The sequence below is a fragment of the Pogona vitticeps genome, chromosome 3 (genome assembly GCF_051106095.1).
Source record: "Pogona vitticeps strain Pit_001003342236 chromosome 3, PviZW2.1, whole genome shotgun sequence".
Taxonomy (NCBI): domain Eukaryota; kingdom Metazoa; phylum Chordata; class Lepidosauria; order Squamata; family Agamidae; genus Pogona; species Pogona vitticeps.
The window spans coordinates 78,547,745-78,562,546 of NC_135785.1; the positions used below are offsets into that span (position 1 = coordinate 78,547,745).

Consider the following 14,802-nt stretch of genomic DNA (forward strand, 5'->3'; position numbering starts at 1 on the left):
CAATGCTTTTAAATGTCACAGGGCATCATAGACACTAACATAGACTGGCCAATTAACCTGATATTGGCATGTGTTCTTATGTTCCTTTGAAACTCTCATTTTACTTTTAAATTGGCAAGGTTGTAAGATTAGTTGTTCACACTGATGCCAGACATCTTCTTGAAACATAGTAATACAACTTCTCTTTGGCATTGGGGGTCATGGATGGCAATAGATGACTTACTTCTGGCTAGACTTGCTAGCATTTCACAACCTTGGTTATGTTCCTGCATCGTCTTGGCTGAGAACATGAAGTCATTTGCTTAGAGATAAATTCTATTGAATTGAAGGGTGGTTTGTTTTGCCTAATGAAGTTTATGGCTCACAGCAGGCTTGTGATTCTCCTCCATTTTTCAAATCAAATCCTAAGGCTTGGACTATGTCACCTGGAAATTGTTCATATTTTTTCCAATTGTAGCCATTAACTTACTTCTGCTTTTGTCAAGGTGTGAACTCCTTTCTTGTTTTCATGGCGTACAAAGACAAATTCCAGTGCACTGATGCTCAGGTAATCGTAGGCATGGCATGCAAACAAATTCCAACTATACATTGATGTAAAAACTCGAGCTTTATCAGATTTTCAACATGTGGTTTGTATATGTATCTGTTTTGTCTTGTCTGGCAGATGTATGAGATCTTCACTATTGTTCGAGATCTAGGTGCCATTGCTCAAGTACATGCTGAAAATGGAGACATCATAGATGAGGTAGAGTGGTTCCTGGTTTGTCCTTTCATTCTTAATCTCTGATCCCATTTACTGGCTCACTTTAAGCTGCTACCCATAACCCAGTCGTGACAATATATTTTAATGCTTCCTGCGGAAGGAGCTCCACAGAGGATTCTACTCCATAATAATCCCTAATATATTTTCCCCAAAGATAGGGATCCTCCCCCCCCCCCCGGAATATTATCCATAAATACAATTTCCTGTGTCTACTTGCAGCAGTCATTTAAAATGGAAAAAAAAGTATTTAGTTGCTTTATGTAGACTAGAGGTATAAACAATGGGGAGGCCCACTTCTTCAGTGTGGGAGTGGTATGTTTTATAGCCTCCTGCTTGACAGCCAGTTCTCCATGCACTTAAATCTCCTCTGAGCCTAGTTTTTTTTTCAGGAATTTTTTTGTTGAAATATAACAAAGTTTAAAAAGACATGTGGTCCTTGCACATGATACAAAGGTGAGAGTAGGTGATATTTTATGAGACTATTAAAAACAGGTCACAGACCAACGCTGTCTTTTGACCTATACAGGTTTTCCTGAGCAGCTAAATCACTACCAAAATTTGGTAGTCAACACCAAGATTCTTACCACAACTGGTACTGTTGTGGTATGGGGGAAAAGTGGAACATTCCAAAAAACATGGCAGAGGTCCATGCCAGGCCCCTTAGTTAAAAGTGAGTTTCAAAATGGTGGAATGTGAAACCTCCACTCCTGACTTTCATTTGAAGCCCCCATTTTGAAACTCAGTTCTAACTAATGACATAGACATCTGCCATGCACCGCAGTAGTGCCCAGCCTGAGGAAGACCTGTACAGATAAAAAGCTAGTATTTGTGTGTCATTTTGTAGTAGCCTAATAAAGATATCACCTGTCCTCACCTGTGGGTTGTTGCAGTGTAGTGCAGTGAAATATTCAGGGTTCAATCAGCCATGACCTCCTCCATTTCATTCTAAATGCACCCCCCTGCAGATTTCTCATTGTCCTCACAAAAATCACAATGTTCAGTAACTACCAAACGTGTTCAGTTCTCATTGGGCTATTTGGGAATGCTCTCCCCCTTCCCCTGCCCAGCTTCCCACAGAAGTTGTTCTGTGCTTCGGTAAATGTTCCTCTGAGTCTTGTTTCTCTTGTGTGCTTGGCAGTTTTGGCTACATTCACACAGGCATGGGAAGAGACATCCTGGATATAGGAGGAACAAGTAGGGTTTTGCAATAAATGTTTTGCAAATGCAGTGTGTCTCTACCAACCTCCATGTCTATCTTCCATTCTAATTTCCCCCCTTCTGCACAGCCTATAACCAAAATTGAATAGTGCTACATGAAGACCACTTTCCTTCTTTTCTTGGCAGAGAAGGAGGCACTCTGCCTTGGATGTCTGCAGGATTCTAGAATGTTGCCAGGCGCTCTGACATCCTCCTGCACCATAGAATATGGCAGCACTTAGCACTGAATTCAGTAGCAACTAGGGCTTGGGGGAGTTACCCTTTTTTGGAATATGTCTTCCAGAATCCCTCAGCTACAAAGCCATGGGAATTCTGGGAGTTGTAGTGTAAACAACAGCAGTTGTGGTAGGAATCTTGGTGTTGACTACCAAATTTTGGTAGTGATTTAGCTGCTTTGAGTTTATGGAGATTCAGTGTGCCCCCCCCCAAGAAGTATCACATTCCTGTTTTAACTGGTGATGCCAGAAAAGGAACTCAGAAGCTTATAGATGTAAATGACTGTATGAGTTCTGCTATTAAAGTAACTTTCCTTAATTAAGCCAGCATATTTCTTAAGCACTGTATGCTGTCAGACTTAGCAAGGCAGATTCCTACATAAATCTGGCTTCCATGAGGGAAAATCCTTAGAGGAGACTTTTTGAACTGCATCAGTGCTGTTTTGGGGCTTTGATGTGGAAGACTGAACTGAACAGAGCTGTTAGATGGACCACTTCTTAGGCATACTTAATCAGCCGAAACTCTACATATCACAATGACATGACAAACCATCCTCCTTCAGCAATCTTGTTCTCTGCCACAGTTTCCTTTTAGAATGGTATTTTCTATCCAACCCTCTGCCCTTGATAGATGCCTATACTAATTTTCAACAGAAATAGTTGATCAGACTCGCTTTGAAAACCATAAAGTAGAAGACTTCATAAAGCACTTTGTTCTGTTGCCAAGCTGTGAATACAGTGAGGATATATGCTGCTGTGATTATCATGGACTGAAATGACTTTGTTTTTAAAGATAATATTGCATCCTTTCAAAACATACCTTTTCACACTTCTTATTTAGTGATTCTCCTATATTTCTTCATTTAGGAACAAAAAAGATTATTGGAACTGGGGATTACCGGTCCAGAGGGTCATGTTCTCAGTCATCCAGAAGAGGTAAATTAAGTTGGTCCACAAGAAACACTTCTATCGCAACATAAATAGGCTAAGTTCATATATGTTGTTGGGTGGCATTTTTATATTTACAGCCCCTTTTACGGACCTGTCACCAAAATTTACAAGGCTTCAAGTCAAAGTGCTTTTTTTTCCAAAAGAAGGGTGGGTGAAGGATACTGAAATTAAGTACTGATTTACACACTGAGAAACATCACTTGGTAAACTCATAATGTGGTTAAAGAAAATGAAGATTAGAATTCTGTTTCATGTGGAAAGTAGGTCATTAGGGGAAAGCATTCCTGTCTAACAGCTGCTTTTCCTTGCGGCATGAATTTTCCAAATAGGATCAAAATGCAACTCGTAATTCTCTACCTTCAGCTTGGTATATTGCAGGGAGTTCTAGATATTAGGTTGGGTCATGATCAGCTTAGCTTAAATCCCATTCATTTGGTGCATCTACTGTAAGTGTGACTCTGTCTGTGTCCAGTCCTGTATTCTAGAGCTGTAATGAGCTTCCTGTCCATTCAAACTGCCATTATATTGTTCTTTCTGTTTTATGTCTCATATGCATGTGTTCCATTCTCTGGGGCCAGCACGATAGCTCACTAGGCAATTATAGAATGTTTTCCCCGTTCTGCAGCAAACACTGTGATTGTCAGTTCCAGCATGTATGACCCATTATTGATGCTTGTTAGGCCAACCAGAGATCTAAGCACAATGGCTTTAATCATCTTCATTAATGTAAGTCTTGGGGCAGTTCAGATTATGGACTGAAGTCAACAAGAAGCCTCATCAGTGGGTATCTCAGAGCCACAGGGATGCACATTATCACTTTATGACTAAAACCATGTTCATGTTCTGCTGAAATGGAAAAAAATTAAATAAGGAAGATTCATTAAAGAGGATGTCATTTGTACATTTTGACACTTGACATTTGGGCAATTTGTAATATTAACTCCCATACAGTTTACATGAAGGACTGAACTTCAGCTGTTTTAACTTTTTCTTGTGGATGACGTTCCTTGGCAGCCCTTCCAAACATGCTTATTAGATAGAAAGTTCCATTAAACACCGTGGGACATGCTTCCAAATACATGCATATAGAATTCCCTTTTTAAATAATTTTTTATAAAAAGAAGATAATTTGAAACAGGGAATCCTATACACATGTATTTGGAAGCAAGTCCTGCTGTGTTTAATGGAATTTGCTATCTAATAAGTATCTTTTAAAATAGTTATTGCCTGACTGAATTATTTATAATATTTAAAATCAATAATGCGAGAAATGAGATGCTAATTTTCCAATGTTTTCCTGGAACTCCTTTTTCCAATGAGTGCAGTGAGAGGTAGGCAGGGGAGGAGTCTTATAAAAACTAATTAGTGCAGCATATTATAACTGAGTTCTTTTATTCCAAACTGTTGATCAGTGTCTAGGGATGCTGCTTGAGCTAAGAGATATTTTGAAATTTATCTAATGGTTCCTGTTTTCCAAGGTTGAAACAGAAGCAGTGTATCGGGCTATTACAATAGCAAAACAAGCAAATTGTCCCTTGTATGTCACAAAAGTCATGAGCAAAGGAGCTGCAGATGTCATAGCTCAAGCCAAGAGAAAAGGTAGGTACCACATCATGCTACAGTAGATGAGGATGAGCAACCTGCCCTTTTCACACAGTGGTTCACACATACTCCTGCTGAAAACTGTATTTGCGTATCAGCTGAATTTCCAGTAGCTGTGAAGTTTATTAAAAATATACTGGCCAGAATTCTGTGTTCATATAATTTGCTGTGCATAATTGCAGCTAATTGTTGAGATTCCAATGTATGTCTCATTTGCATCCCTGGTCATGCCCCTGATTGCACAAACAAAATATTTGTTGGTACTTGAATAGTTTGTTGTATTTAGCCATGCCTTACATGAATATCACTAGGATTCTGACCAGTATTGTTTAAATGGTAGTTGAGCACAGTTGAATTCAAAGAGTTTGGGATCCAGGTCCAAAAGATTCTTCCTTGTTATCCTGCATGTGGAGGCAACTCCATGCATCATTTTTCTGCCCCCTTCTCTCACCACCACTGGAATATTAGTGCCAAGAAAATATCCCATAAATTCAAGCTGCTTCTCATCCTGAATACTTGTTCAGTTGTGCATTGAATCAGCCAGGGATACTATAGATCTGCTTGGAGCCTTCCAGATGTTTGGGGCTTCAACTCCAAGCATGGATTAGGGATAGATTGTGGGAGTTTCTGGTTTAAACATTTGCAATACCAGAGGTTGCTGGGCAGAATAACATACCAATAACAGATACACAAATGTCCTATTCAAGTGTTCTAAGCGCTGGTGAAGTAAATACATGAGAAGGAAGAGCATGGTAGGCTTCAGTCTCTGTTTTCATCACCAAGCACAGATGGAGGTTAACTTTCTGATAAGAAGAACCTCCTTTATGTATGGAAACTCTCCACATAATTGAAATTCTCTGGACAATTGATCTTCTGACTTGCATAAAGAAGCTCCATGGATAGAAAGGGCTTGTGATTTGTGAAACCCACCATCCTTACCTAGAGAATGATGGGGCAGAGGAAAGGTTAGCATGCTTCTCTTTCCTCAAGTGTTCCCTAACTCTGCTTTTAGCATTCCTGAATAGGGTTAGGTAGATGGACAGATGGCTAGATAGAAGGGATATTTGTTGATGGGTCATTCCAGTATAAGCAGTCACAAACAAGGAACAGAGTCTTCCCTCTTCCCATCAACAATGTCATGAGACTAAAAATTTGTCCCCTGGAATACCAAAGAGTGGGACTTGGTAATGAGTATCTCTTCTTGATCTTCATAGGACTTAATTGCAGCTCTCTTGTGCTAAATTGTATTCAAGATATTTGAAAAATATGGGCATCTTCTTGTCATGTTTTAACAATTTCTTAATGAAAAGGTGAGGGGCTAAGTGTTTCAATATATAATGAATAGCAGACCTTTTCCTCCAGGAGATCAGGCAAAGAGTACTCATCGTAGATTCCTAGTTTCTTTTGAAAGTGGACTTGAAATTATTTCATGTCATTTAAGCATCCTCAGCGTTGACAGTTCTGTGGTATCCATCCTATCATGTTGTCAGATCATCGTTGGACTCATTCTAAGTCCCAGAGCCCTAAGGTCAAGGCATGTCAGTTTGTGTGAATGGGGAAGACACACAATCGCTGCTTGTAAATCTCCAGATATGCTTTTCTAGAAAAGTTCATCCTCAGTATTTGGTTGTCTTCATCAGTGTTAATATGCAAGGTTGGCACTTGGGTAACTAGCTCAGCATCCTTTATTTTATTATTTTGGGAGAGAGCCATTTCTATTTTCTGCTTTCATAATTTATTTTTATTTTAATAAAATACTCTTGTCTTTATTAGAGGATTTCAGTGCAAACAGTAAAATATTACCAATCAATTAAAACTTAAAACAACATTTGAAACGATGTGAAATAGTTAAAACAGTTTTAAACAGTGTATGCTATGTACATACAGTAGAACAGCAGTAGATAACCAGACCAAACTATTATCTCTAAGCCCCCTAAAACTTTGATTCGATACTCAGATGAGACCTACATTGACATCAACGAGGTCTCCAAATGCCATACTCTTTCAGTCCAAGTAGTATAACTTTAACACCAAAGGTGCTGAATATTGGGCAGCTGCTTTTTGATTCAGTCCTGTATTTTGCTTGTTGGTGCACTTGTTTTGTTTGTTTGTCTTGTTTGCTCATCTGTGGAGCCACCCAAATACTTTATTTGCTGTGCAGAAGATATGCATCGAGAGTATTTAGATGAGAGAAGAGAAGACCAAGGAGAAAAACAGTTGCAGCTTGCAAATGTCTGAATGGTTGTCATGCAGGAAATGGAACAGATTTGTTTTGTGTTGCTGAAGAGTGCAGGACTGGAACAAAGGGCAGAAGTAGTAGAGAAGCAGATTTTGGCTAAGTTTTAGGATAGACTCTGTAATAATAGTGCAAGTTGTTTAAAGTAGAAGAGACTGTCTCAAGAATTGATGGTATCTCATTCGTTGGAGGATTTTGGCAGAAGCTGGATGGCCATAAGTTGGGGATGTTTTTGTTTCATTCTCCATTGTACATCCTTGCACTGAGCATGAGGCTGGCTCAGATGGCCTTCAAGATCCCTTCTAGTTTTATGCTTGGAGCTGTGTCATTTAATGTTATGTAGTTATTTGGTGTGATTGATTGAATTTGATGGCTTCTTCTGGCCATAAATACTGCCTCCTTGGGAATACTTCAGTGGTTAACATAAAGACCAAATTCAGTCAATAAGCACAACTTAGAAAAGCTTAAAAGCTGCATCTCCATAATGTCTTTAAAAGAAAAGAAGCAAGCAGACGAAGACCCAAACATATCCTTTACAGAACTTGGATGAAAGTTATAGTCCAAAAAAAGTAACTTTTCCAGGCTCTGTTCCTTGTGTTATGCATTATCAAGTCGGAACCAACTTATAGTGACTTTAACGGAGCTTTCAAGGTAAGTGAGATATTTAAGGTGTGATTTTATTAGTGTCACACACGCATACACAGTTTCTGTGAGCAGAAACCTATGTCTCCTCAGACCTAGTCTGTTACTCTGTCCACTCTACCACATTAGGTTCCTGCCTTAACAAAAAATGAAAACAAGCCCACTCAAAATGTCCCCCTTCCAAAAACAAACAAAAGCATCCATGTAGCAGGGAATGGGGCAAGCAGATGAGAAAACATGGGGCTGCTTGATGGTTCAAACATTGCCATCAACTCTGATGGCTCAAAGACTTCTTTCTACAGGCAGTCATTACTGTTGTTATTTCTTCAGGCACAGTTGTCTATGGAGAGCCCATTACTGCTAGTCTTGGCACTGATGGTTCACATTACTGGAGTAAGAACTGGGCCAAAGCAGCTGCTTTTGTGACATCTCCACCTATTAGTCCAGACCCCACGACACCTGATTATCTCACTTCACTCTTAGCGTGGTAAGTCATTGAGGGATGGAATGTTCTTTTTCTGAAACAAATAAAAGGCAGTGACTCTCATGCCCTGGTTAGAATGGGGAGAGCTAGTGGCTGCTCTAGAATATGAGTCTAAACAGACCTTTCTTTGGATCTGGCTTCCCTTTTGCCCATTCCCCTCTCTGTATGTGGATTACAGCAACTCTAGAACAAGGTTTTATCTTTGTGGTGGTCAGTTTTAGCCATGGTTATAAAGCATCGCATTCTGACTTCTGGGGTTCGCACTGAGTTTTGGAAACTGGCACTTTGCATTGCTGGAGGGTTGAGAAATGGCCAATCCTGCTATTAAGCCAAGATACTAATCTGCCAAGGCATAAGGTTCTGAGTGTAATGAAAGGACAGCAAACTGTTATTTAAATTGTTACTTGGTTTTGCTCTCTTTTTTTTAAAGTTACTGCTAGACATCCTTGAGGGATTTTGTTTCCTGTGTCTGAGTAACTTGGCAGGTTTGGGGTACCATGGGACACTTTACCTCAGGAACCAAATGTCCTGGTTAGTCCCTTGGGAAGTCCATTAAAGTGGCCCAAGATATCTCTCCTATTCCCATGGTCTTTCTCAATGTAGCTGAGTCTTCTCATACAAGAGTGAAGGCAGTAGTACAGTATTTGCTTTTTCTAAGAAACCCTAGGTAAGTTAAAGCTTTCAGAGGATGTCTTAAATCAAGGGGAAATTGTTAACAGACCTCCACAGGCTTATGAGGTCTTAGGGTTTTATAGAGTTTTTGCAAACCTACTGTTGCATTCAACTAATTTTTTCAAGTTGGGGCCATTTTAAAGCCTTTTTGCATGAGCTGGGTGGGTGAAACACTATGGAGTTCAATTATAGGTCTCATTTCCTCCTCTGCCCTTTCCAGATATTTTAAAATGACTTTAAGGCATTAGAACATTCAGCTTGTCATTTCACACTGTTGATGTCAACACAATAATGAATGTGACAGTCAGTACTGGTTCTGCACTGTTCCTAGCCCTGTTCAGTCATTCTGTTTTCAAACCATAAAGGGGAGCAAAGGATGTAGCCTCCAGGCCCACATCCTCCACTCTCAGCCTTCCCATGTTGACAGGAAAGGTCTTTAGCAGAAATGTAAGATGGTTACAAAACTCCATCCTGCTTTATCAAGTTCCCAGTCCTATGGAACTTCTGTAACCTAGTTCAGCTGAATGCAGTTACAGCTCCTTTATATCCCTTTTTTTTTTCATCAACACTGCAATTTTGTGAGAGGAAAAGGCAAAATCCAATACCATACATGGGAAAAGTGACTTCCTTGGTTTGCCCAGCTCCATCTCCAAAACGTAAGTCCACAGTAGAGCTTCTGCTTTCCTCTGTGGTACCCTTAAAAAAAGGGACATGGTGGCGCTGTGGGCTAAACCGCAGAAGCCTTTGTGTGCTGCAGGGTCAGAAGACCAGCAGTTGTAAAATTGAATCCATGCAACGGAGTGAGCTCCCGTCACTTTGTCCCAGCTCCTCGCCAGCCTAGCAGTTCGAAAGCATGCAAATGCGAGTAGATAAATAGGTACCACCTCAATGGGAAGGTAAAACGGCATTCCCTAGTCACGCTGGCCACGTGGCAATGGAAACTGTCATCCGACAAGCGCTGGCTCTACGGCTTGAAAAACGGGATAAGCACCGCCCCCTAGAGTCGGACACGACTGGACTAAAAATGTCAAGGGGAACCTTTACCTTTACCCTTTAAAAAAACTTAAATATTTTGTTAACAATTTATTTGTTATATACAACAAATCAGTTCAAACCTTATTTCAAGGTTGGCACATGGATGGAGTTGGCATATGTGACTGACAAACAGCAAGCCTCTCATATTAATGACTTGTTCTTCTTCGTGGGCTCTGTGAATCACACTATGGGTAATCCGTACATGCATGGAGCCTCGTCAGAATATTCTAGAGCTTCTGTGGTAGCAAAGGAAAATACATTAGAATAGACCCTCTCCTCCCTGGTATATGTACCTTGGCACCAAGGCTCTCCCTTCAATTTCTTTCAACCGCCGCTTTGAGAGCCTTGATCATTGCTTCTGTGAGAAATCTGAAAACGAAAGAAGGAAAGTCATTAAACTTTATTTATTATTTATTATTATCAAGCCTTAGGGCTGATGCATTTCCCCCCCACCCCCCCGGCCACCACCTTTCTGTTGTTTTCTTTTTAAAACCGCTTCTCAGTTCATAGCCTTTTCAGGCCCATTTAAAAGCTGCATAGCCTGCGATAATGAGATCCTGCTCTCTGACAGGCTTCCTAAGTGCCTTTTTTTCCTTGGTGAGGCCATCAAACTTCCTGGTCCCCTCACTGCAAAAACTTTAAATGCTGAGTTCTCCACAGTCACCTCTCTAGACTCAAGCTTCGGCTCTGGGAGCAATTTCAAAAGCCATGGATGAAGCTGTTTCCAAAGTGACAAATCAGCGCCCGTCAGCTACTCCATCTCGTTCCATTCATTGATAACCACATACAGTGGGGTCTTGACTTAAGAACTTAATCCGTATTGGAAGGCAGTTCTCAGGTTGAAAAGTTCTTAAGTCGAATCTGCATTTCCCATAGGAATGCATTGAAAACCATTTAATCCGTATCTGCTCTTTTCGTCCATAGAAACTAATGGGAAGCTGCTATTCCGCCTTCTGCCACTAGAGGGGGGATATTTTTTTCTTTTTTCCTTTTAACTTAAGATGACTTAGCTTTAAAAAAAGGGAAAAAAAGAGTTCGTAACTTGAATCTAAGTTTGTAAGTCGAGTCCATATATTCCTATGAGAGCGGTTCTTAAGTCGAAACGTTCGTATGTCGAGCCGTTCGTAAGTCAAGACCCCACTGTATATTGCTGCGAGTCACTCCAGAACCCGCCTCCTAGCTTGCATGGTGGCACTCCGCTCAGAACCTGATGATGGGACGGCCCTTTCAACAAACCCACCCACAAATCCAGGTTACTACAGATGCCAGCCTTACCAGCTGGGGTGCCCATTACAGCCCTGCAAATCCGTGCCCGGTGATCACAAAGAGAGAATTTCCTCTGTGTCAATGAGCTAGAACTCTTAACACTAATAAAAGCTTGCAGAGCTTTCAAAAACAATCTGGTGGACAAAATGGTTCAAATAGCCACAGACACCACCACCATATTCTCCAACAAGGGGACACTCACTCCCCAAGTCTTTTATACCTCGCTGTTGACCTGTGGGAATGGTGCCTCTCTCATCAGATTTGTTTAACGGCAATACATATAGCCAGTCAAGACAACAATCTGGCAGATTTGCTCAGTCGAAAAAAAAAATCACAAGCCCACAAATGGGAGCTAGATCAATCTGTTTTTCTCTCCCTGTGCAAACGATGGGGCACACGCAACATCGACCTCTTTGCCTTCTGGCTAAACTAGAAATACAATCGTTAATGCTCCCACGCAGGAGTAGGCAAGAACTTCCGCCCAGACACATTCATTGGCCATTAGCCCAAGTCACTCATTTACCTTCTTCAACTGTTCCCACTCCTCCACAGCGTTGTAGTCCGGTTTCACCAGGACGGGCCCAATACTATCCTGATAGCTCCATGGTGGCTGCAACAGCCATGGTTCCCAATTCTCCACCAGCTGTCGTCCAACATTTATCACCTGCCCTGTCTACCTGACCTGCTCATACAGAACAGAAATCAAATTCTCCACCCAGATATCCCTGCTCTTCATCTCGCAGCATGGAGGATTCGGCCTCATTGATTAATGTTATTCATCATGCAAGGAAACCTTCAACCAGGAAGGCCTATATTATAAATGGAAACAAAATTCAAGCTTTTACTGCAGCAGCATCTTTTTCCTCAAGCAACTCCTCTTTTACCACTGTCTTATATTTTTTAATTGCAGTTAAAAACTAAGGGTCTTTCTCTCTTGTCCCTCAGGGTCTACTTTTCTGCAGCTGTGGCTTATCAACCACCAACCTCTCAGGCAGCTAAGTTTTTCGGACACCCAACTGACCTCAGGTTACTTACCTTCAAAATGATGTGACCATCACATCAGCTCAACATCCTAGTGAACTTGCGGCCTTAAGGTCTGACTACCAGACCTTATCTCCAGTTTTACCCAGATAAGGTTAAACTTTTTGTAGACATTTCTTCTCTACTCAAGGCTGTCTCCCAGTTCCACCTGTCCCAACCTTTAGTTTTTCCTCTCCCCCCCCATCTCCTCCTACTTGTAAAAAAAGGATGCTCCATTCCCTGGATGTAAGACAGGCTTTAGTTTTTACATAGCCTGCACTCAATCCTTCAGATGCTCAGCTAGACTTTTTGTCAGCTACCAACCTCCTGCCAAGGGTCTTTAAGTTACCTCACAGAGAATATCTAACTGGGTTGTGTCTGCCATCCAGCTTGCTTATCAGCTTGTTCGAGTTCCAGCACCACAGAGCATCCACCCTCATTCTAGGGCGTTGGGGACATCTACAGCATATCTTCAGGGCGTCGCCATAGCAGACATTTGTGCCTCTGCCACATGGTCACAGCCATCCATGTTCATCAGTCAGTACAGATTGGACATTCAGCGGTAATCTAATGCTGCTTTTGGGCATGCTGTGTTATCATCTGCCTTGGCGTGACACCCTCCTCCGGGTATGGTAGCCTTTTAGTCACTCATAGTGTGATCCACAGAAGCCACAAAGAAGAACGACAGGTTACCTACCTGTAATTGTAGTTCTTCGAGTGGACCTCTGAGATTCACACGTCCCGACTGTCACACCCTTTTATTTATGCAATGGTTGACCTAACTGAAGGAAGAGCCTTGGCGCCAAGGTACATGTACCAGGGGGAGGGGACTATGTTAATGTATTTTGTTATGGCAGAAGCTCTAGAATATTCTGACGAGGCTCCGCACATGCACGGGTTACCCATAGTGTGAATCACAGAGGTCCACTCGAAGAACTACAATTACAGGTAGGTAACCTGTCATTTTGCCATTTGATTTTATTAGTGGGGATCTTCAAGTGGTGGGCAGCGCCCACTGCACCTTCACCACAGCACAGAAGGCTGTTGGAAAGGATAACTTCACCCTTATTCCAGAAGGAACAAATGGTATTGAAGAACGGATGTCCATCATTTGGGAAAAATGTGTGGTAAGTTGTTCCAGAATAGTGTTATGCATGAGTACCATGTGCAGGCTGCACTTTGCCTGCACCTCTTCTGCATGAACCAAAACGCTCTGCCATTATGAGACTGGTGTGTCTGGTGCTCCACTTTAGATTCATGAAGAAAACATTTAGAGGAGTAACATCAGAAGGACCAAAGTGGGAAATCAGTGTTATCTACAGTATCTGATGCAGGTTTGATTCCTTCCATGAGTTCTTACCCTTCCCACCTGATTTTTGTCTTCCTTTGTTAACTGATTGACATGGGAAGGAGCCATAAGGCAGTGGCTGGCTGTCAGATGGACTCATCTAAAAATAAGACCATCTGCCTTTTTAGTTGATAACATATATAGAGGAATTTTTAGTCTGTAACTCTCAGGGCCCCCCATCTACCATGGTGAGGAATAGACATAGGATATTTGTATTTGTATCCCTGGGAATATGAATGCGAATATCCCTTCTGTGCAAACCAGCAAGTTCAATTATTGGTTGCCGCATGGCACACATGGCTGCATTTTCATTATGCCAATTGTGGAATAAGCCCAGCCGGCACTTCCCCACCTATCCACACAGCTGAATGCTCAACAGCTGAGGAGGGAGACTTGACTTCTTGCTGGAGTGGTCAGCTGCACGGGGAGTCAGGGAAGTGCTGGCTGGGCTACTTCTCAAATTGGCTTGACAAGAACAATGCCAGCTGCATGCACCACATCACGACCAATAATTGGACCTGCTGGTTTGGGGAGGAGGATCTAGACTTGCCAGGCACCTGTGGTGCCAGTTTTCATATTCGTATCCCCAGGTATACGAATATGACTATCCCATGTCTAGTTAGGAACTATGCTGGCTAAGGAATCCTGGGAGTTGTGGCCTCAAAAAGTAACTTTTCCAATCTTAAGTTTGAACACAGCGTCATCTAATCTAGCATTTTGCTTTCATCATAGTCTGCCAGATGCTTATGGGGAGCCTATAGGCAGAATGTCTGGGCAACAGCTCTCTCTTCTCATGCGCACTATCATGAAAATGAACAATGAAATTTAGAGAGAAGGATGATACATTCAGGATAAGAAGACAGATTGAGGCCAAGTACCATGGGATCTCTTGGCATGAATGCACAAAAGGAAGGTGTATAAATTTTAGACAGAATTCAGATATCTTATCCCCCTTCGTGAAAGAGCCCTGCTTTACTTTTCCTGAAATGTCTGACTTTGCTGTCTTCCACTTCATTTCTAGTCAACAGGGAAGATGGATGAAAATGAATTTGTAGCAGTGACTAGTACAAATGCCGCAAAGATTTTCAACTTTTACCCCAGGAAGGGACGAATTGCTGTTGGTTCAGATGCTGATATTGTCATTTGGAATCCTAAGACAACAAAGATCATCTCTGCAAAAACTCACAACCTGGTAAAGAAAAAGAAAGCAGTTTATTTCTCTTTACCACATGTAAAGTTTCGTCATATATAAATCATTGATTCTGAGAAGCCTTTCTTCTCAGAATCAATTATAGGGTAATGGTGGTTTGATATGCAGATGTTAGTAGGTGGTCATGATGAAAAAGATCA

The 14,802-nt window shown here is 41.5% G+C and overlaps 1 protein-coding gene across 2 annotated transcripts in view; it reads left to right on the plus strand.

Moving 5' to 3' along the window:
* The window catches only part of DPYSL4 (dihydropyrimidinase like 4), a 57,942-nt gene that overhangs the window by 16,635 nt on the left and 26,505 nt on the right, over window positions 1-14,802 (plus strand). For both annotated transcript variants that reach the window (XM_072995391.2, XM_072995392.2), the window contains exons 5-11: window positions 486-547; window positions 665-745; window positions 3,064-3,132; window positions 4,626-4,746; window positions 7,958-8,114; window positions 13,090-13,231; window positions 14,474-14,644. In XM_072995391.2, coding sequence (XP_072851492.2) covers window positions 486-547; window positions 665-745; window positions 3,064-3,132; window positions 4,626-4,746; window positions 7,958-8,114; window positions 13,090-13,231; window positions 14,474-14,644 — 803 coding nt within the window. The remainder of the gene's footprint in view (window positions 1-485; window positions 548-664; window positions 746-3,063; window positions 3,133-4,625; window positions 4,747-7,957; window positions 8,115-13,089; window positions 13,232-14,473; window positions 14,645-14,802) is intronic.